The sequence below is a fragment of the Neolamprologus multifasciatus genome, chromosome 11 (assembly GCF_963576455.1).
Source record: "Neolamprologus multifasciatus chromosome 11, fNeoMul1.2, whole genome shotgun sequence".
Classification (NCBI taxonomy): domain Eukaryota; kingdom Metazoa; phylum Chordata; class Actinopteri; order Cichliformes; family Cichlidae; genus Neolamprologus; species Neolamprologus multifasciatus.
In genome coordinates, this window is record NC_140449.1 from 22,364,591 (window position 1) to 22,387,729 (window position 23,139).

Genomic DNA, 23,139 nt, shown 5'->3' on the forward strand with positions numbered 1-23,139 from the left:
ATAGATTGAGTATTGTTTCCTTAATTTGTAAACCCGAGTGTGCCTGCTTGTAATAAATGATGGATGTAGTATTAAAACCATTTACTTATGTAATTACAAGGCCCAACCTGAAGTACTGTGGCCCACCTAAAAATCAGAATCCTGGCACTGTGTCCATCTGCTGATGTAGTTCAGCTTAAAATTTAAAAGTTCAGCTTGAAATCAGCCTCAATTCATTGTCAAGTCACACACAATGTTCAAATATGTTTTTATTTCACAAGTCTGCGTTTACTGAAATGTGTCCCATGTAACCTATGAACCTCGTTGTACGTCTTGGAATTCTCTCGCAGATTTCTTATGATACATCTCATGATTTCTCTCCTGTACGCAGGGGCCCATTTTTCAAAAACCGTATATTACAACAGAAAAATAATACAGATTCCAAAAATAATATTTCTTGGGAAAAAGTCATTTCCATAAGAAAATATTTTTTTAAAAACACAAATCTACTGATGTACACACAATATTTGTAATGTACTGTGCATAGCAGATAAAAACCATAATACCCACACCCCCTTTCTGGCAGTCTTCAGCAGTTCACTTTGCTGCTTCATGCAGTAAAGTGAATACATTGTTTCAACACATGAAACAAACGAGAGCCACTGCTACACTGAGATGCAATCTTATAGCATTTTGAGCTGCTGCATTGTCCTCTAGAAATGTCACTGAATGTCCATCATCTTTAATCCAGCAGTTCCTGAATCAGATAACTGAGTTTCATCCTTTATAGTGTCCACTCTCGGGTCAGGCTGTGGCTGTGGCCGCTGTCAGTTTGAGAGCATCTGACAGGTTGTGACTCTTGACTCTGGAGCTGGCTATGGTTTCCAGATGGGATTTGGGCACCCATCCACGTTGCCGATCAGAGAGCTTCGTCCCTTCTACCCAGTCTGGGAAAAAAGGATAGAATCCAACATAAGTGATTTCTTCAAATACTTTTAGGTATTTCTAGTTGGGAATGACAATGAAAGTAATGAGATGATCTTACTATCACTGCTTTCCTGGTGCACCAGAATGACATCAGCTTTTTCTAAGGACAACTCATCTGGCTGTTGAGCAAAAAAAGCTCGGATACATTGCATCTGTTCGAAATCTGCAAGAGGAAAAGTGGAAAGGGTAAAAGTTAAAGGAGGGTCCTAAACAGAACATCTCTCTGAAGTTAACACTCTATTGTCTTAAAGTTTCCCACTGCTTACATATTTAGGTTATTTGCAGGAGGCTGTGGGATGCTGTCTCCAGTACTGAATGGACTGATGTGTGTTTAGACAAATCATCATGCTACAGTTGTATGAATTGAAATTTTGGGCCAAATTTAATGTTTTCCTTTGTAGTAGTCCATCCAAGTATGCATGGGCTGACATTGGGCAATAGGTAGTTACACCCTCAGTATTAGTTAGAGTCAGCAATTAACCCAACAAGCGTGCTTTTGGATTATGGGAGGAAAGCAGAGCACCTAGAAAAAATGCATTAGGTGCAGGAACGTCACATTACAGACAACAATCAAGAGTCTTTTCTCCCTTTAAGACTGAGGTCACTTGTCCAGCACTTGTCCATACAAGATTGTCTACAATGTTGCATCTAAAGGCCTCTGTTTTGAATGCTAGACTCTCCAAATCTCAGCACTGCTGTGAAAGAAAAATCTGATTTTAAAAAAAAATTCTGTTCCTATTTTTGGTAAACATCAAATGCTTTGCTTTAGCCGGATGTTTAATTTACTGTCATGTACAAATTCATATTGTTATTGATGATATAAACCGGAGAAGAATCTTTAACACATTGTTGGGTTTATTGACTGCTATAAAGGGAATTCAAGGGTTTCACTCACATTTAACCATGAACTAAACAAATTGCAACATCTAACCCAAGATGAAAACTTTACCTTGTGCACTAGAAAAATCTACTTCAGTATGGGGCCTGGAGAGGGCGGATATCCAACGAAGCTTATCACTCCTGGAAAAATACAAATAAGATGCATCTCATACAAACGTTTATTATGCGGTAAACACTGCAAACACTACTGCTACTATCCAGTCTCTTACGGTGCATCAGTCCTGAGGAGCAGGGATTTTTGTGCCATATACAACCGGAACAGATTCTTCTGTAGGGAGTGAAGTTTGACACGGCAGTTCTCAACACGCAGCTCTGATACTGGACAGTGATCAATTACCGTAAATTTCCCCCCTCTGCAAACAGCAAAAAAATTAAAAAAATAAAAATAAAAATCTCAGAAGAAATGAGACAGCGGAAGGAAATACTGATTACTGAAGAGGTGACGACATAAGACAGCAGATATGAGGGTAACAGGATGAACCAAATGATAATGAGAGAGATGCTTAATGCCTGGTGATGCATTACTGTGCATTCACAAAACAACGTGATTGTTCTTACTCCTTTGGTAGTGAAAGCAGCAAGTAGTCATTGAAGAGGTGCAAATAAGCATTTTTTTCTGTCTCCTTAAGAGAGAAATCCATCAGCTGAGTGACAGGACCTTCTCGAACCATCCTCCGAGACTGGCTAATCAAAGGAAGAGTCTGCAATAGAAAAAATACACAAAGAAAAAAAAGGAAGATAAAGCAGATATTGACTGTTAATGTCAAACTATTTAAATGGGGAAAAATTAACTCCAGAGATTTGATAGTTTTGATTGTTGAGAAGCATACTGGACACATTTGGACAGTCGTTAATTACCCACCTTGCACTCAAAGTCCACCTTAGCACTGAGAGAAACCAGAGACTCGATGCTTTTCATTTGAGAGATGCTGTCATTACCTTGTTGAATAATCTAGAAGAGCGACAAATAAAACACAGATTTCACAGCAAGTAGTCTTGAGATATTCCGCTTATTTTTAGTAACTGTAATTTTGCTATTATTTGTAAATATTCAGTGAATTTAAAAAAAAAAAAAAAAAGTGTGTCGCTGTACCTTCTCCAGTTGTTTTAGAGCTTTGATGGCCTGCGTTGCCTCCGCCGTGCCGCGTGTTGTTCTCTTGACAATATTCTGGACAGAAACAGCATGAATGTGTTCAGGTGAGAAAATAGCAAAAAGGACCAAACGTCAACTAAAAACTGCTGCAGAGAGCTTTCATACACACCTGGACCAGCAACTTAAGTCTTGTAATCCTTTGGAAGGGAAGCACAAGGAAGGAGCGAAGAGGAAGTCTCTGACAAACAGCACTCTTCTCTATTTTCTCCACGATCATTTTAAACCTTGGATTCTCATTCCTGGAAGAAAAAGAGAAATTTTAACCATAACTAGACAGCGAAAATTTCAGAAGAAATTTTAAGTGTGCCTATGCCGCTGCCAGTGAGTGTAGTTTGCCATTCATACGGCTACAGGGAGCAAAGCGCAGCAGAGCAGCTATTCTCCACCATGAACTATGGTAAAAACAAACACTCACAGATGACAGCTTACAGTCTTGCGTAAAGATGAAGTGACTTCGTACAGCCCCGATTTGCAGATGCTGTGCGCAGAGGTTCAGGAGCAGAAGTCCCATTGTACCACGGCAGACATGACGATGTTTGCATGAACACGCTTTGTAGCATTTCTTTATTGACCCACACAGCCGGCTGTAGCTTTTCAACTCACAGCCCGACACACACCAACACAACAGCCGAGAGAGCACAGACTTTAAGCCAGAGAGGCGTGATTGCAGATGCTGCTCAGGTGGGTCCGCCTCCCCTGCAGCGGCACTGCAGACCACACCCCGCCACACACATCAAACACGTAAAATAAATATTTATCCAGATATTTTGCAAATATTTATTTTTCATTTTTTGCAGCATAGTGCTTTTTCCCAAATATTTTTAAAATTCCGGTCAAGGCGCAAATCAAAGTAAACTGTATTTTGATCGCTCCTATATGCAGTGCAGCATACAGAGAGACAAGAGGACGAGGCTGCAAGTACATCACAATTTTGCATTCACTATTTTGTTTTTTGTTTTTTTACACGGCGTTCTGATTGATTGACAATGGTCTACAGCAGCGGTCCCCAACCTTCTTTGCGCCACGGACCGGTTTATGCCCGACAATATTTTCATATTTTCATCTTTCCTTTAAGGTGTCGCGGATAAATACAACAAAATAAAACTAGCACCGGTACCGAAAAAAAGAAACTTTATTCATAACACACGTGAAAAGACCAAGGAAAACCGAGTAAACGATAAAAACGATAACAAAATAACGCTGAAAACCGATAAAACCCCTGAAAACCATACATTTCACACCTGAGCCTCAACTCTCGCGGCCCGGTACCAAACGACTCACTGACAGTCTTTGAGTCGAGAATAAGAAAGAAAAGTATTTCTTTGTGCCCCCCTTTCCCTGTTAATGCCCTACCTGGCCCCCCTGGCAAAAACTTTGCTAGACCCGCCCCTGCACAGTTACCAGCTGTCAGCTACATAGAAAAGGATCCTGGTGTTATTTGTCTCTCAGAAACAGTTGATAACTTCCCTTCAACTCATTAATGTCACCTAAAAAGTAAACCTGTTTCTCCATCACCCGTTCAGCTCTGATGATTCAGTAAGGACATCTCCTGGTTTCATCTTCATGTTTCCCCTCTCACTAGGATATTCAAACCGACATAATGACCAGCAGCTTTTACAGCTGTGGCTCCAGCAAACATCAGCTGATACTAGAAAAATAAATTCTAACAAAAGCTGATCAAGCTTAAACGTGCTGCTGTTGTTTAGCGCGACATCCGCTAGTTTCCTCTTTCTGGCACAAAGTGGGCAATAAACAAACACGAGAGAAAAGCCGATCAGCCTATCATTGATCAGTTTCATGATTGAAGTTACAACAGGTGAGAGAGGGGGATAGAATGACAGCAGAAGAGGCAGCTGTGCAGCGTAATGACAGAATAAATCCAGCTTTGTGTCTTTTCCCCCATTCTAGCTGAAGTACGGGATAAACTGTGTTCATTTTCAGCTCAATATGACACACGTAATGTTTTTTCTGATTGTGGGACGATTCCATTTGTATGGGACGGTTGGCAACTCTACTAACCTTACCAATAAAATAAAGTTCAACATCAGTAACATAGCACGCACACGGCTGTATAGAAACTGTCATGCTAGCTAGCATGCAGTACAAGTTATTGTAGCTGATTGTAAAAAGTCAGCACAACGAAAATAAACTACACCTAAACTTGGTTTATATCAGACCCAGATAGACTCCAGGTCATAACTTCTTACCTGAAGTTAAGTTCACCTGACACTCTAACCGTGGCCGTTGGGTCTCTGCTTGTCCTTTGTTTCATAAAACGGCTGGCCTCTGCTGGAGCTCCGCTTTAGCCACCACCAAAAAACTGAGTTATTTTTTTCACATGACCAGCATCTGGACAATTCACCACCTTCCACTGTTTATACCATTATTAATATGAATACATAAATCATTTGCCCATAAAAACGAAAAATAAGTCCATCTATGACACAGAGTCAACGAGAAAGACTGGTGTGTGTGTGTGTGTGAGAGAGAGAGAGAAAACGACATCCAGAGAGTGAGGTCTTCTAGCTGGCTTTAATTAGCCAGGATCGTTGTCAGACAGCCCGGGCTAGCTAGCTAGCTGTCTAGCTCTTTGCAAAACGTCAGAGCACTTTTGCTAATATGGGATGTCTTGATAAAACTAGCAGATATTTGAGGTTTACATCTGGCAGGTCCACCACCTTTCACTGAATAAATAAATCATCGGCCCATATAAACGAAAAATAAGTCCAGCTGTGACCCAGACTCATCACGAAAGGGTGAAATGAGAGAGTGAGCTGCCCTCGCTGTCATCCAGGCCGGGCTGTCGCCAGTGATGCCAACTTAGCGACTTTGTCGCTATATTTAGCGAGTTTTCAGACCCCCTAGCGACTTTTTTTCTACAAAAAGTCGCTAAAAAAAAAAAAAAGACGTGAAAGCGCATATCGCTTTTACTCTCAACAAGCAGCGGGTGCTGTAACGCAGTCAGTTCTTCTTTTATTCTTTTACACTTATGCTGTTTTGTGGATCACAAGGTTTAAAACTACTTATAAACACACACACACAAAGTAACTCCACCAGAGTGCCTATTTCGGGTCACTTTTGCCAGTCCAAGCCCGGGTAAAGGAGCAGGGTTGGAATTGTGACATTAAAAAAACAATAATTGCTAAAATAAATTTAATTCGTAGTTCTAAATAAATTCTAAATGCATTTAGGACGTTTTTTACTCACTTTATGTCTCTTCCATGATGTTATTTCTCTCTCCAACAACATAGATTACAATTACATTAGCATGACCAATTATGCAAATTAGGTGATGACGTCATTTAGCGACTTCTAGCGACTTTTAGGACAGCCATAACGATTTTCCTTACTGAGGAGTTGGCAACACTGGCTGTCGCTTGTCAGCCAAGCCCGCTAGCTAGCCAAGGAGTTAGCGGTCAGGCAGCACCGACAACGTCTGAACATTGTTGCTAATATGGGATGTATTGATAAAACGAGCAGATATTTGAAGTTTACACAGCAACATTCTCGCCTGAAAATGTCTTAAAAGTTTATTTTGTGACCTAGAAACAGTAATAAGAGCATTATAAAACTAAGTAGTGGCTGCCATTGTTTGACTCGGCAGAGGCGTGCTATGAATTGCGGGATATGGAGTTTTCCACCAAGCATACGCCCTTTCCATTACCTTAACTAATGAATAGTTCGCGCAATCTTAAGAATTCCAATGGTTCCTGAAAGCAGCGGCGCGCATACTGTCAGTACAGTAATCCAAATAAGGGTAGACAGGCCGTAACACTCTGCTGAGCCAACACACCACAAATGAAGTTTGAAATTCGTTTCAATGGGACCAAAAGATGGAGCCACCACACCACAAATGAATCTTTCCCATTCATGTCAATGGGCCAAAAAAAAAAAAAAATGGGCCAAAAGTTGCATTAAAATGTTAATATTTCAAAAAGTATAAAAATCATAAACACCAAAAGTCATAGCACACTATTCCCGATCCAGCCGCACAAAATGATATAACATATGTGAAGCTTGTCTCAAAACTGTGGGGCGAGTTACGTGCAGAAATTTCAGGCGGAAGAAAGAAAAGAAGAAGAAGAAGAAATCTGAGAAATAGTAATAAGTGTGCCTCTTGGCATAGGCACACTTAATTAAAAATAAATAAATAATTAGAATAAAATAAAATAAATAGATACAAGATTTTATAACCAAACAGAGGAAACACACAGCATGATTCAGTGGCTTACATGAGTCTCTGATAAGTTGCATCCTGATAGGACTGGTTGGTGAGGTAGGGCACATAGGCTTTTCTGAAGAGCGGACACTGCCGATAAATGATGTCGCAGACGGTGAAGTGCATGACATCTGATTCCACCTGCTCCTCCAGTTTTGACAGAAAACTAAAAATCACAAAGCAGCATTTTTTAAAACCAACGACTTCAAACTTTGTGCCTGCAAAGCACAAATGGGCACAGGAATATCAATGCATGCCAAAACTATTACTATATATTAGTACACCTTCATTATGATGAGTAACTACAATCATGTAACTGATAAGAAGAAGTTTTTGAGCAAAGGCATATTTTAATAATGAATTTGATCCAGACGGCTTTAATCTTAAATCTAACAAAAAGCAGTAAATGACAGGCTTTAGTCTCATAGCTGTATCTAAATGTAAAGGCAACTATTTTAGGTAAATGCAAATGTATAGCAGAGTTATAGTTCTGACCTGTGGCTAATGGCACGAACATCAACCAGCCTTGAGAAGAGCCAGTTCTTGTCCTGAGTGGTCAGCTGCGCCCCCAGCTGTTTAGACTTGACAAAGTGGTCAACGACAATTTCCAAACTCCGGCAGTAGGAGGCTTCTGAGGTAATAACTTCAAACCTCACCTTGAAACCAAAATCAAAAGTGCGAACGTTAAGCATGTGTCAACTGCACAAAAACTGCAGCTAATAACCACACTGCTGTCAATCTGCTAGAGGCTGGGAAATTTCCAAGGAGCACAATTTCACAACAAGTCTTTGGAAGTTTACAAGGAAAAATGCACATGTTTATGCAACTGAATATTCTCGCAAGAGATGCACATCTGCCAGTAAAACGTAGAAAACCCGGAGGGTTAGTGTGGAATGTTACAAGGAATAATTTAGACCATTTGAGTGGGCATAAGTGTGATGCAATGATAATGAAAAGCTGATTCACGTAAGTCACGTGACTTCCTATAAACAGTTTTTAAAAAGCTGACAACGTAAAATGCAATCTGAGCACTTGAATGAAACATTGAGCAAAAGGAGCCGAATCACTACAATCTTAAGAAAAACTCAAAAGATACAATGAGTAAGTCTAGAAATGTTAAAAACGGCATTTAAGTATCTGGAGGAGTCTGAATTTCCATTACGCAAAAATGTTTTGCCAGTTTTTTCCCAGAAATGCAAATACAGACTGTTACACTGATCCTTAACATTTACACATAAATATAACAATTTACAATTAAATCAAGCTCAGAAGCTTAAGAGGAAGTCTGTAAGGAAAGTCACAGATAACTGTCATGCAAACAACTGCTATTAGGACAGCCCATCTATGAAAAAATGACTAATAATATTACTGCTATCAATCATCTGATGGAAAGTTACTTGCATAATACTCCTGCTCCAGTGAAGTCTAAAGGAAAATACATGATTTGTGATGATTTTTATGCAATTAAATGCCGACCTTTTGATATACGGATTAAGTCAAAGTTACCTCTTGTAGCCGCCTCTGGTCCTCTGTGAGCTCATCTAGCTCAGCACTGTTCCTGACCCCCGGCAGATCTCGCCACAGCGAGGACGACTGTGAGATTGACAGACGTGGGGAAGAAGCTCTACGTTCACCCCTGGGGCATTCAGGGAGAGGCAAGCTTTGGATAGAGAGAGAGCCTGTGTGGGAGAAGGACTGGGCATGTGGTTGTGGGGGAATGGGAGGAAGAGCTCTGCGGGCAGGAGGAGGTGAGGGAAGAGGAGACGAAGTTTGGTCCTCACTCACGAAGAGGAATTCAGAGCGAGCCTGACGCAGGATCTCAGAGTTCTGGGCTGCCTCACTGTATTGCTGATAGAGTTGTGCAGCATCTGGGTAAGAGGCAGGAAGAGAGACGAATAAATAAAGAGTGCATGAGAGAAAAATAAGGTAGACATTTTTTTTTTTTAATTAAAAGGAGCAAAGGAAAACAGGCCAGACAGGAAGAGCACTACCCATAAGGAGCTGTTTGCATTTGTCTTTGCATTCCAACAAGTAGGTGTGTGGAGGCAAAGTTGCAGAAGCAGCTGTGTTTCCTCTCAACATGTTAGAAAATATGAACGCTTGCAGAAACATGCCTGTGACTTTCAAATACACCAGTATATACAGTGCAGCCAAAGACACATTACTGCCCCATTTCTCCTAATATCCATTTCATAATATCATTAACCAAAAGGACCACTGCCATTTTATATCTTTTAAGACATCATTTATAAACGTGACAAGGCACTAGTATACAGCACTCAAAGTTTATGGCCTTTACAGTTATAAGCCAATGAATCACACACATTCGAGGGAAATACTCAAGTTGCATCACACGTTTCCCGACTGTAATTAGAGCAGAGTACAACCAGTCACTTTGTTACCGACATATTGTTGCCTTCTTCCAATGAATCATAAATAAAGCCACAGGCAACAACAAATCGTAAGAACTGAGTTGATGTGCTTGACTTGTATGTAAAGTACTGTAATGGGCTACTTTAAAAAAGTAAAGAAGCAAAAAAGACAGGTAGAGCAGAGATACTCACTGTAGAACCTTGAATTACTTTTCTTTCTTTCGAATGTGCCCAAAAATTTCCTACAGCGCCAGGAAGGAAATTAAATATAAGAAGTGTGACATGACCTGTTTGCATTAATGAGAAAATTATAGGCATTTCTCTTTTATTAATTTACATTACGAGTGACCTTTCACTGAAATATGTACAGTACTTAACAAATTTATTAGACCACCACAGCCGCCCTAACAGCATTTGCCCAAATCCTTTTTTAATGCTTCTGTAATATCCAAATCCTTTAATCAAAATTATATTTTTAATACTAAAACGAATTATTGTGGCTTTCCACCAATGTTCAAATTTACTGTTTTACACAAAAGCAGAAAAAAAACAGCACAGTAAAGCATATTATTATCCTTTGAGATGCCAAATTAGTCATTTAATTACATTCATTAACAGAAAAATGATTGTATATGCTTGATTACTTAATTGATATGAATTAATTGATAGCTATTCTGAATTTTCAGAGAATTTCAGAGTGCCAGTTCAAATTTGTTATTTGCCCTAATAAATAACAATATACCCTTTTTTGTTTTAAACACAAGTTGTCTAATAAATTTGTTAAGCACTCCCAAACTCAAACAACACAGTTAAGACAAGACTGTTCTTAATATCAGGTACATCAAATGTTTAAAAATAAAAAAAAAAGAGCACATATATGTGCATCTATACACACACACACACACACACACACACACACAAAGGCACAGTATATGTGACAGTTATTCTCACCTCAGCCCCAGTTCTCCCAAGCTTTTGCTCCGATCATCCTCATCATCTGCAATATAAAAGTATCCATTTGTTGACACATTGTACAGCAACATAGTTGCATTTAAATAGGCAATAATTTAAATAAATAAGCTGGTTAATTTAGTAAGCTTGATAAATAACTGAAGAGATTAGTGTGTCCAAAGCTTATTTCTTGTGTCTTTTCCCTCAGAATATGCTCAACTGTGACTTTTAAACTCCTGCTCTGGGTTTTCCCGGGGCAGGAGTTTGTCCGTCTCCACCTACTCTTATCTCCTCCCACTACCTGTATACTCAACACTGACGCAGTTTCCACTGAAGGTAGCGTTTTGTGCTCAGATCGGGGTAATGATAATGTTCACTGATGTCTGCCTATGATCTGAGGTCCCCGTGACTGATTTAATAATAAAAAAAAAAATGTAATTAAATAAAAAAATTATTTAAAAAAAAAAACTAAGGCTTCAAGTAAGAGGAAATGACAAGATGACTGTTAAGTAAAATTCATTTAAAAAAAATAAATAAACTAACACAGTCGTGAAGCATCATTTGGTGCATGAGTAAATCCTGAGACATTTAAATCTAGTTTCCTCTGAGGTCAGTCTATCTTGAAATGTCATTGATTAAATGATTAAAATTTCATGCGTTGCCATTTGATTTGAAAGAGGAAAGATGTTTACTTTGTTTAAAAAAATGAGTAAAAAGGAGGGAGGTGAGGTAACTATGCAGCTTTCCTGGAAACATTAGGACTGAACTGAGAAGACAGCCACAATGTTTCTATCCTCAACCTTCTTTCTTTACCTGTTGCATAAAATACTCTGGTTCTGCGATCCCTTCCAACACCTTCATCTTCTTCCACGTCTACATTTCTTCTTTGAGTTGTTTTATGGACTCCCTTTCTTCGAGACGGCACTTTGGAACCCAGTTTCTGAGAACTGTAGGAGCTCTCCAGATTCCCTACTTGCCCTTCTGCCTCTACGCAATTCACCTCAGTCAGTTCTGGTACTATCACGTCCACTGCATTAACCCTATCTTCAGGCTCCCTTCGTTGTCTTTCTTCTTCACTTTCATCCCTTCCATAGTCCACCCCCTGGCTCTCACCCTCACTAGAGGGGCACAGGAGCTCAGACTCGCAGTCATGATAAAGAATAGGGCAGCTGTTAGGCTTGTAAAGGGTGTTGTTCGCACTTAAATACATCTCTGCTTCCTTCTCTCTGAATTCTTCTTTTTCGCTTTCTTTAACCTCATCGTCTTCAGCTTCACTGACTGTCACCTTTATGTCTGACTTTCCTAACTGAACTTCACCAGAAGGCTCTAAAGTTGTTTTGTCCATGCTGCAATCTTCCTTCCTTTCTGATTCTAGCGCCGTGTCAGCATGAGTGTGTGTATGCGTTACAACATGCATAGCCGTGAACTGGTCAGCATGCATGTGGGCTTGGCTCTGCCCCATACCTCTCGCATCGAACAGCTCTTCCAGCTCTGGCTCTAAGTCATCTTCTTCCACACTCAGCTTAATCGCAGGTACCTCCCTTGTTTCTTCTGCAACTTCCTCTTGTGGCTTGGCGTTGCTGGTCTCAGTCTGGTTGGCAGCTGGTTGATCTTCCTGGGCCTCTGTGTTTGGTTCTTCCTCTGAATGTCCCAGGATCTCACGGACCACGTTTTTAGCCCATTTAAGGTGGGGGGCTTGGGAATGCCGCTTGGGCTCCTCAGACACGCTCCATGTCCCACTCAGTCTGATCCGAATAGCTTCCACCTCCTCTGGACTCATTCCTGTAGTGTTTATCTGATCCAAGATGGGCTGCAGTTGATCTATCGCTGATTGAGAAATTGGAGTTTGGATCTCTTTTTTGTCTGTTGGCTCTTTATTTTTCTCTCTCCATTCCTGGAGAAGTCTTTCAGTTTTTGAGTCCTTTCTTCCCATTTCAGAATATGACTGTTTCACTTTATGTCTCATTTCCTTTCTATATTTTAAGTTATGAACTGCTGAAGGCAGTCTGGAGTGGATTTTGCTTTCAGTTGCTTCTTCCGTGGAGAGCCTCTCCTCCCTCTGAACTTTATGCTCACTTCCTGTGTCCCAGTTGTTTATCATTGGGTGCTCATCATTTCTACATGATCTCTGAAGCAAGTCTTTCTGAGGCTGCTGAGTGATGTCATCAACCAACTCATGGTGAGTTTCTAAATTCGTGTCGCTTCTTTCCACTCCTCCAATCTGATCAACCTGCAATGGTAAAATATTGCTGGGTTTTGATCGGGGAAGAGTTTGCCCAACCACACAGAAGACGTACTTTGGCTGCTTCTCCTCCCCCTGATCCTCCCCGTCAGCTGTTTCCGCCTCCCCCACTGTCCGTCCTTCCTCCCTCTTCTGATCTCCCACAAACCCCTGGAAGCCAGCAGGTGCCTGGGTTCCACCTTCCTGGAATTCCTGACAGTCCCTAAGCCCTTCTTCACTGTCTTCTCCTCCACTTGACATGGTCACGAAGCCATCCTCTGTGGACGGCATTTCATTTCTCTCTTTCTTCCACCCTGCCTCACTTCCTCCTTCACTCTCAGAGGGTGGCCAGTTATTGCTCCCATTCTCATCCTCTCTGTCGTCTATGACGTTGTCTCCTTGTTCATCCCTTTGCCAGCTTTCCTCAACCCCTGCATCATTGTCAGACATATGTTCCTTCCCTCTCCTGATTTCCCCCACACTCTCCTGATCTGCACCGACTCCCTCCTGTTCCCTCTGTGCGTCTTCCCTGTACTCACTTCTCCCCCCCTGCCTTCTTTCACAATCTGGTTCCTCTTTTACTGGTCGCCCATCTCTTCCTCTCTCCGTCTGTGAGTACATACTCATCTCTCCTTCTCCCCGTAGCTCTTTCCGCTCTGTGTGCCTCTTGCTGTCTACAAATTTGTCTGTGCTATTCTTGCCCCTCTGTGGCTCTAACCACATCCTTCTCTGCTCTGGCATATTGCCAGTCTTTTCTCCTTTATCACTCTCTTGTCTCTCATTTCTTATTTGCCTTTGACTTTTATCAGCAGTTCTGTCTTGATCCCTCCATGTTTCTCTCTCTCTCTTCTTTTCAAAACTGCTGTCTCTCCTTGATTCCCGTTCTTCATACCTGTCCCTGTATATCCTGTGTCTATTCTCATTGTCAGGATCACTGCTCCACTCTCCACTGCTGTGAGCTCGTGCTGGCGGACCGGGAGCCCACTCCTTCGGTGATCGACTGCTCCTGCCTGTTGCATCAACTATTCTAGTACCAGCTTCTTTTCCCCTCTTTTTCCTGTCTCTCTCAGGCTCGTACTCTCTTCTATCTTCCTTTAAGTCTCTCCCACTTTCCTTGTCCTGCCTGTCAGTTTCTTTCCTTCTTTCTTTGTCTCTGTTTCTGTCTCTATATCGCTGCATTTCTCGATCTCTGTCATTTGCCATTTTGCCCGTGTTGTCCCCCTCACTTCTGCTGTATTGAAGTATCAGCTCCTCCCTCTCTCTGTCCCTCCCTCTTTCCCTCCTCGGCCTTCTCTCATCATCATCACCTTCACTCCTGATGTCTCTCCTTTTCTCTCTTCTTCTTGCATTCTCATTCTCCTTTCTGTCTGCATAGTTCTCTCTCTCCTTTCTTCTGTGCGGGGAACCCATTCTTACCATTCTTCTATCCCGAGATTCATCCACCTCTCTTCTGCCATCTTGAAACCTAACATCAGACAACTCCTGATATCGTCCCCTCTGGCGTAACTTCTCATCTTCTATGTATCCTCTTCCAGTGGGTTTCCCCTCATCCTTTTCTCTGTGTCTACCCTCATATCTTTCCTTCTCAACCTGGAATGTCTTCTCTCTTTCTTGGTCCCAGACATCAGTCTCTGCTTTTTTGGGGGACCTGTCATTCCACCTCCTTTCCCCTCTTTCTTCATCCATCTCAGTACACAATCTTCTATCAGGACTTGTAAGACCTTTTTTCATTCTGGGAAATGTGTCACCTTTCTTTGCCGTGCGTTCTAGCTCTCGCTTAAACCAACCAGTCATTGCTGGTCTGGGACTTGGATCCAGGGTGATTTTTCCACCTGGCTGAAGCTTGTGGTCAGACCTGCTTGTTTTTGTTAAAGTGTCAAAGAGGGTCCAACTGGGCCTTTTGGTCCCCATAGTACCATTTTTATTGGAGAACCTAGAAAAGAGCAGTCAGTGTCAGTCTCGAAATTGCATTGCATTAAGATTCAAACCAATATGTCAGATAAATGACTACAATATTGACCAAATTAAGTAAAGTATAAAGCTTAATAAAAATTTGAATGAATATTAGTGACATATCAATCATCTGCAGAGCCACAGCCTCTAAAATGTTATAACTTGGACAATAATCTGTGCGTTTTCTGTCTGCATTTTTAACAGGTTTTGCACTTTCAACAAAAATCAATGACAAGATCTTTTTTTAACAACAGGAAATCAAGAAGCAAGTCAGTGGAAGAATGGGACAGCCTTTTACAGTATTTAAGAATGCATTAGAGACCTGCAAAGAACAGCATACCAAAAGCAGCCTTTGAGAAAGCAAGGCCCAGTGACACATAGGCACGGCATGTAGCATGCAAACCACATCTCGCAGCTTAACCAGATCTAAATCTGTCTTCAAAGCAGAAGCAATTTACAGCGTTGTATTTGTAATCCATATAAAATAATAATAATAAACAACTCACCTGAATGTTGTATCCGGTGAAGATCTGGTCTCCTCCTCCCCAGCTCAGCTCAAAATCATGGGATTGCACAACACAGAAAATTCCCTCCTTGCGTTCACATTATCAGATTGACCCAAGAAAAAGTCCTCCTTTTTTAAAGAATAAATACATTCAGCTTTAAATCTCCTCTGGCTTTTCCTCTGGTGAGAAGTTAATGTTTACGCCTAAAATGTCTTTGCTGCCTCTCCCCCACCTTCCGTCTTCGCTCAAATTCCCAAACAAGTCTCAACAGATTGACACTTATCTTTGCCCTCCTTTTTCTCCCAGTGTTGTCCTCGCAGTCGCTGAACAGGGAGACCTCTCATAAATCAAGCAAAACCCGAACCGAGTGCGTCCACGGCTTCACTCCTTCACTCCCCTGTTCCGCCGATGAGATCGCTTCTGTGGACCCCCCGAAAAAAAAAAAAGCAAAACAAATCACACAATACACAACTCTCTACGCACTCCTGCACCATTCCTGTCTCACACCAAGTACAGGAAGCACACCTCCTTGGAGCGCCTCTCCTGGATCAGTGATTGGTTGATATGCGGTAGTCGGGTGTGTCTGCGCTACACACACACACGGACACACACAGCCAGGTAAGGGCGCTGAAGGAGAGTGGGGGAGGGGAGGAAGAAAGTAGGTTTGAAAATACAAACTTTTTTGGAGCAAAGCGAACAGAGGCCTAGTAAAACTTGCCTGCGTTCCCTGGAGAGGCTGTACAGAGGGAGGCAGGGAGGGGAAGGAGAAACACCAACTGTTCCTTATGATTTAAAAGAGAGAGAGAGATGAAGCAATCACAGAGGGAGAAACTAAGGGAGGGGTGATATGTGAGTGATTTGTATAACAATGACAACTTTACTATGGTTATTAACTACTGAGAAAGCCTGACATGAAAGCTCTGAAATGCTGTGACTCACTCTCATTAGCATCGTTAAATAGAAACCCACATGATTACTGTCACACTGCCTTGTTTCACAACTTTGTTGCACTTTCAGCTGCGCTCAGATTTTACGCACTTGCTAACCGAATTTGCACAACACCACGTTTAAAAAAAAAAAAAAAAAATTAGGAAAAATACTGTCTGCCACACACCTGAGTCAACCCTACTGCATTTTACTGAAAGCTGAAAGGTGTTTCTTACACTTTGCCTTTCCCATTTACTTTATAACTACAAGGAAATCCGTTTACTTTAAAATCTGTCAGATGATTTTATATACATGGCCGCACCTTGTTTAAATGACTTGTTCAGCACTTTGTCGTTTGAGAAGATTTTATCCCTGTCAGATTTGTGTTCAAAAGTAGATTCTGTTCATCTGGACGTAGCATTTTCAGTGGGAGAAACGTTTCGTCACTTATCCAAGTGACTTCTTCAGTCTCAGCTGATTGCAGGTTTCCCCAATCTTATAAACAGATTTGTGCATACCTATTATATTAGGCATGCCTGCTCAGCTTCTCACCAGTGAACATTCATTTCATTGCATTTAGGCATGTAGAAATGCTGACAACCTGAAGTTCAAACTGAGCATCAGAATGAGGAAGATGGTTGATTTAAGTGACTTTGAATGTTGGATGGTTGTTAGGACCAGACAGGCTGGTCTGAATATTTCAGAAGCTGCTGGTCTACTTGGATTTTCGCACACCAACGTCTTTAGAGTTTACAGAGAATGGTCTCAAAAAGAGAAAAAATCCACAGAGCGACACTTCTCTGGGTGAAAATATTGGTGTCAGAGGAGAATGGTCAGACAGCTAGGGACAACAGTAACTCAAATAACCACTTATAATGATAAAGGAAAGCTCAAGAGGATTTCAGAATACACAACCCATAAAGCAGATGGACTAAAATAGCTGAAGACCACACCGAGTGCCACTCCTGTCAGCTAAGAACGGGTCAATTCCCGTTGGGACAACATAAGCTTGGAGAAATGTTTCCTAGTCTGACGACTCTCAATTTCTACTGTGACATTCAACATGCTGTAAACAACATGAAGGCATGGATTCATCCTGCCTTCTATCAGTAGTTCAGGGTGGCTGATACAACAGAGAATGAACAAACTAAATAGTAAGACAGAGTTCTTTAAGGCAAAAAACCTGAATGGAAAGACTAGTCCATCCAGCTCATGGTCCACAGAAAGCAAATTATAGGATTCCTTGTCTGGGATTGACTGCATTGCACAAGCTAATAAGGATTAAAATCCACTGAAAACTCAAAGACCCTCAAAAACAGTCATATCCGAGATGTATTAATCTCATGTCACTAAAATCTGACCAATAATCTAAGAGAAGTAGTGATTTTTATGAAAGTGGAAGCATATTCATAAAACAACTGATACGCTCTTGACCTTAATTTAGATGTAAGTCCATTAGGTGATATATTGTGTGAAAGGTTCACTAAAATCTTACCAATACTGCAGGAAGAGTAGCAACTGTGAAGGGCCGCCTCGCGAAGATCTCAACAAGTGTTTCAACCTGATGAGCTAAAAATGACATTTTAAAAAAGGATCTCGATAAATGCTCAATCATCCAGGTAAGGAAATCCCAGAAAGTTGATTCTGTTAATCTGAAAATGCTACATCCAGATGAACAGAGTCAACTTTCTGATATTTACACGAAAATGGTATAAAAAAAGACGGTACGTATATATATATATATATATATATATATATATATATGTATATATGTATGTGTATATATATATATATATATATTGTGTGCCGGGTGGCGGCCAGGAGCGGAGGCCCTGGCGGACTGACCCCCGGCTGCCAAGACTGGCAATAGGGACATGGAATGTCACCTCTCTGGTGGGGAAGGAGCCTGAGTTAGTGCGTGAGGTTGAGAGGTACCGGCTAGATATAGTCGGGCTCACCTCTACGCACGGCTTGGGCTCTGGAACCAGTCTCCTGGAGAGGGGCTGGACTCTGTCTCAGTCTGGAGTTGCCCCTGGTGAGAGGCGGCGGGCTGGGGTGGGTATTCTAATATCCCCTCGGCTTGCTGCCGGTACGTTGGGGTTTTTCCCGGTGGACGAGAGGGTTTGTTCCCTGCGCCTTAGGGTCGGGGAACGGGTCCTGACTGTCATCTGCGCTTATGCGCCGAGTGGCAGTTCAGAGTACCCAGCCTTCTTAGAGTCCCTGGGGGGGGGTGCTGGAAGGTGCTCCACCTGGAGACTCTGTTGTCCTGCTGGGAGACTTCAATGCTCACGTGGGTAACGACAGCGAGACCTGGAGGGGCGTGATTGGGAGGAACGGCCTCCCTGATCTGAACCCGAGCGGTGCTTTGTTATTGGACTTCTGTGCTAATCACAGTTTGGCCATAACGAACACCTTGTTCGAACATAAGAGTGTCCATAAGTGCACGTGGCACCAGGACGCTCTAGGCCGTAGGTCGATGATCGATTTTGTAATCGTATCACCAGACCTGCGACCATATGTTCTGGACACTCGGGTAAAGAGAGGGGCTGAGCTGTCAACTGATCACCACCTGGTGGTGAGTTGGATCAGGTGGCGGGGGAGGACGCTGGACAGACCTGGTGCACCTAAACGCGTAGTGAGGGTGTGCTGGGAACGACTAGCAGAGGCCCCAGTCTGCGAGATCTTCAACGCACACCTCCGGCAGAGCTTCAACAGCATTCCGACGGAGGCGGGGGACATTGAGTCCGAATGGACCATGTTCAGCGCCTCCATTGCCGAAGCTGCTGCATTGAGCTGCGGCCGCAAGGTGGTTGGTGCCTGCCGTGGTGGTAATCCCCGAACCAAATGGTGGACACCAGAGGTGAAGGGAGCCACCAGGCTGAAGAAGGAGTCCTATCGGGCTTGGTTAGCCTGTGGGACTCCGGAGGCAGCTGACAGGTATCGACAGGCCAAGCGGAATGCGGCTCGGGCAGTGGCTGAAGCAAAAACTCGGGTGTGGGAGGAGTTCGGAGAGGCCATGGAAAAAGACTTTCGGACTGCCTCGAAGAGGTTCTGGCAAACCGTCAGGCGTCTCAGGAGGGGAAAGCGGTGCTCTACCTGCACTGTGTATAGTGCTGGCGGAGCGCTGCTGACGTCGACTGAGAAAATTGTCAGGCGGTGGAAGGAATACTTCGAGGACCTCCTTAATCCCACTGACGCGTCTTCCGAGGAGGAAGCAGAGTCTGGGGATGAGGGGAATGACTCGCCAATTTCCGGGGGCGAGGTCACTGAGGCAGTTAAACGACTCCTTGGTGGCAGAGCCCCTGGTGTTGATGAGGTCCGCCCCGAGTTCCTGAAGGCTCTGGACGTTGTAGGGCTGTCCTGGTTGACACGCCTCTGCAATGTTGCGTGGAGATCAGGGGCAGTACCCGTGGATTGGCAGACCGGGGTGGTGGTCCCCATCTTTAAGAAGGGGGACCGGAGGGTGTGTTCCAACTACAGGGGGATCACACTCCTCAGCCTCCCCGGGAAAGTCTATGCCAGGGTGCTGGAAAGGAGAGTTCGTCCGCTAGTCGAACCTCTGATGCAGGAGGAACAATGCGGTTTTCGTCCTGGTCGCGGAACACTGGACCAGCTCTTCATCCTCTCGAGGATACTTGAGGGTGCATGGGAGTTTGCCCAACCAGTCTACATGTGTTTTGTGGACTTGGAGAAGGCATTCGACCGTGTCCCTCGGGGTGTCCTGTGGGAGGTGTTGCGGGAGTATGGGGTGTCTGGCCCATTGCTACGGGCCATTCGATCCCTATACAACCGTTGCAAGAGCTTGGTTCGCATTGCCGGCAATAAGTCGGACTCGTTCCCGGTGGGTGATGGGCTCCGCCAGGGCTGCCCTTTGTCACCGGTTCTGTTCATAATTTTTATGGACAGGATTTCTAGGCGCAGCCAAGTGGCGGAGGGCTTTCGCTTTGGTGGCCTCAGGATCTCATCTCTGATTTTTGCGGATGATGTGGTTCTGTTGGCTTCATCGGGTGAGGGCCTCCAGCTCGCACTGGAGCGGTTCGCAGCCGAGTGTGAAGCAGCGGGAATGAGGATCAGCACCTCCAAATCTGAGGCCATGGTTCTCTGCCGGAAAAGGGTGGAGTGCCCACTCCGGGTCGGGGATGAGGTCTTGCCCCAAGTGGAGGAGTTTAAGTATCTCGGGGTCTTGTTCGCGAGTGATGGGAGAAGGGAGCCGGAGATCGACAGACGGATTGGGGCTGCAGCTGCAGTAATGCAGACGCTGCACCGGTCCGTCGTGGTGAAGAGGGAGCTGAGTGTAAAAGCGAAGCTCTCAATTTACCGGTCGATCTACGTCCCTACCCTCACCTATGGCCACGAGCTGTGGGTAGTGACCGAAAGGACGAGATCGCGGATACAAGCGGCGGAAATGAGCTTCCTCCGAAGGGTGGCTGGCATCTCCCTTAGAGATAGGGTGAGCCGCTGCTGCTCCACGTCGAAAGGAGCCAGCTGAGGTGGTTTGGGCATCTGACTAGGATGCCCCCTGGGCGCCTCCTGGGTGAGGTGTTCCAGGCATGTCCCACCGGGAGGAGGCCCCGGGGCAGACCCAGGACACGCTGGAGAGATTATATCTCTCGGCTGGCCTGGGAACGCCTTGGTGTTCCCCCGGATGAGCTGGAGGAGGTGGCTGGGGAGAGGGAGGTCTGGGCCTCTTTGCTTAGGCTGCTGCCCCCGCGACCCGGCCCCGGATAAAGCGGATGAAGATGGATGGATGGATGGATGGATATATATATATATATGTATGTGTATGTATGTGTGTGTGTGTATATGTATATATATATCACATTGTACGAAAGCTGAGCAAGTCCATACTTGACCACTGTTACTAAATGAACTTGAACTAATGCCGTGCCATGTTGACAAACCAGCTCTCTAATAAGTCATACTCTTGCGATAAATATTATTTTGTGGTTATAGAGTGTTTCAAAAAAGTGTTGACTCAAGTTCATGGTAATTTTAGAGGCTATTGTTTAGTTTACGCTAGAGTAGTGTGGGGGTTAATCTGCCTTTCAAAACACTGAGTAATGATCATATTTCAGTAACCTCAGTTATGCCATGACTCTTGAAATGGAAATCTGTGTTGTTGGTCTACCAGTCATCCACAAGTAAACATTCTGACATGTGAAAGTGAAAGTACACTCTCTTTCAGCTCTAAGGTTTTACTTATCACAACATATAAAAAAATTACCTGTTCGTTAGCATGTTCTCAAATTCTCTAAATACAACCTGACATTAACAGCAACATATGACATATTCCCCCATCTTTATTTAACAAAATGCAAAAGCATCTTGTGAGAAACTACACCCCATGATTCAGTCGCTTGTAGAAGCACCTTTAGTGTCAATAACTTAAAATAATTGTTTTCTGTATGACTTTATGAGTCTATCATTTAGTTGCACAGAAATTTTGCCACAACTTTACAATGGTGCTTCAGTTCATTGAGGTTTGCAGGCATTTCTTTATGCACAGCTCTATTAAGGTCAGACAGATCTATTGACTGGACCATTGCAACACCTTGATTCATTTCTTTTTCAGAACTGGGATCATTGCCCTGTTGTATGACCCAATTCTGGCCAAGATTAAGCTTTTGAACAGTTGTCTTTGTACTTGACTCAAGAATGCTTTGGTATACAAAGGAGTTCCTCGTCGACTCAGTGACTGCAAGGTGCTCAGGTTCTATGGCTGCAAAATAAACCCAAATCATCATCACTCAACCACTGTGGTTGACAGGTGGTGTGAGGTTTTATGATTGTTTTTTACCAGAGTGGCCTCAAACCTCTAGTACACACTGTTGCATAGGTTTTTTGGGTTTGTTTAGTGTTACAATGCAGCCATGTTCATTACTGGGAAATCAACAGGAGGAATGTGCCGAACAGGCCAATGACAACATCTGTAGACTGTGCTAACCTGACATGTAGTTACTTTTCTTGGGAGGTGCACCTATAGTCACGATCCCTGGGTAATTAAAACAATGAGATACCAGATACAAGTTTTCTGATGAATTTTCTTGATGTTCAATCATTTTATTGATCTCTTTTTCAAACAGAGCTGAAAGAATGTCTAAAACACCAGAATCAAGGCATCTGGGATAAATGTCTTGAGCTAGGTCCTTCAAAACTTTTAGGGTAAATATCTGACATATTCATGTCTCTGAATATGAATTCTCAGGAATGTAGCTCAGGCTAACACAGAATGATGGCTTGCTTGAACTATAAATATTTGGATGTTTGATTTCCAACAGCAGATGTCTATAGTAACCAAAATTTTGCAGGCGAGGAACTGATATTTTCATCCAACTTCAGTGCAATATTCATTAGGTATTATACCATGCGCCAAGCTCATAACACCCTTTTTAGATAGACAAAGTTGTTTTAATTCCATTTATGCATGCTCATTCCCCAGAAGGTAGTTTTGTTTTCCAGCCAAGAAGGTGAAATGTGTATTTTTGAAAAGATAGCTGGCACTTGTATACATCAGCACCAATGAAGCAATCTTTCTTCTACTTGTCCAAATAGGTGTGACACACATATTTTACAGTAATGTACAGTAATGTACAGTCTTACAGTAATTCTCTCAATAGGTTTTATTTTCTCTTTCATTTTGCCTTTCTGTTTCAGTTTATTTCTAGAGCAGATTTGCTTTTAAGTCAAATTTTTATTGCTCGGAAATGTTTTGTTGGCAGCTGACTGGCAATCATGTAGAGTCTGAGTCACAGTGAACACCTTCACCACCTGACTAAATACTAAAATTATAAGGACATTTAAGCACCTTGAGCGAAGGGTTGTTGTGATTTGGTGCTGTGTAAATACAAATGAATTCAACTGCATTTATTTGCCTCTACATTTTTAGTTTATTTAAGATATCACATTATCATTTACATTACTTTTTTAGTTTTTTCCTAAAGCCTTGCCTTTTTTTCACTTAACTGAAATTA

At 42.8% G+C, this 23,139-nt stretch overlaps 1 protein-coding gene across 3 annotated transcripts; it reads right to left on the reverse strand.

The window, feature by feature from the left end:
- Nucleotides 1–230: 230 nt before the first annotated feature.
- arhgef5 (Rho guanine nucleotide exchange factor (GEF) 5) lies at nucleotides 231–15,939 on the reverse strand. 3 transcript variants are annotated; one of them, XM_085177481.1, is made up of 16 exons: nucleotides 15,767–15,939; nucleotides 15,242–15,661; nucleotides 11,375–14,715; nucleotides 10,562–10,607; nucleotides 9,803–9,852; nucleotides 8,745–9,106; nucleotides 7,734–7,894; nucleotides 7,252–7,404; nucleotides 3,129–3,258; nucleotides 2,960–3,034; nucleotides 2,729–2,818; nucleotides 2,425–2,567; nucleotides 2,076–2,219; nucleotides 1,916–1,986; nucleotides 1,025–1,129; nucleotides 231–926 (listed from the first exon to the last, which is right to left on the reverse strand). In XM_085177481.1, the coding sequence occupies exons 3-16, from the start codon at nucleotides 14,691–14,693 to the stop codon at nucleotides 784–786; spliced, it is 4,992 nt and encodes a 1,663-aa protein (XP_085033607.1). In that variant the 5' UTR covers nucleotides 14,694–14,715; nucleotides 15,242–15,661; nucleotides 15,767–15,939; the 3' UTR covers nucleotides 231–783. The 3 variants fall into 3 exon arrangements, with proteins under 3 accessions (XP_085033607.1, XP_085033609.1, XP_085033608.1); XM_085177483.1 differs by lacking the exon at nucleotides 15,767–15,939 and having other exon boundaries at nucleotides 11,375–12,791; nucleotides 14,199–14,715; nucleotides 15,242–15,760; XM_085177482.1 differs by lacking the exon at nucleotides 15,767–15,939 and having other exon boundaries at nucleotides 12,026–14,715; nucleotides 15,242–15,760.
- Between the last annotated feature and the right edge of the window lie 7,200 nt (nucleotides 15,940–23,139).

Excerpts from the sequence above, each read along its gene's own strand:
- arhgef5 (XM_085177481.1), bottom strand. The coding sequence starts at position 14,693 with ATGGGGACCAAAAGGCCCAGTTGGACCCTCTTTGACACTTTAACAAAA. Across the intron at positions 7,405-7,733 it reads GTTCGTGCCATTAGCCACAG|TTTTCTGTCAAAACTGGAGG; the intron begins GTCAGAACTATA and ends TGTGATTTTTAG. Across the intron at positions 3,035-3,128 it reads GACTTAAGTTGCTGGTCCAG|AATATTGTCAAGAGAACAAC; the intron begins GTGTGTATGAAA and ends GTTTCTGTCCAG.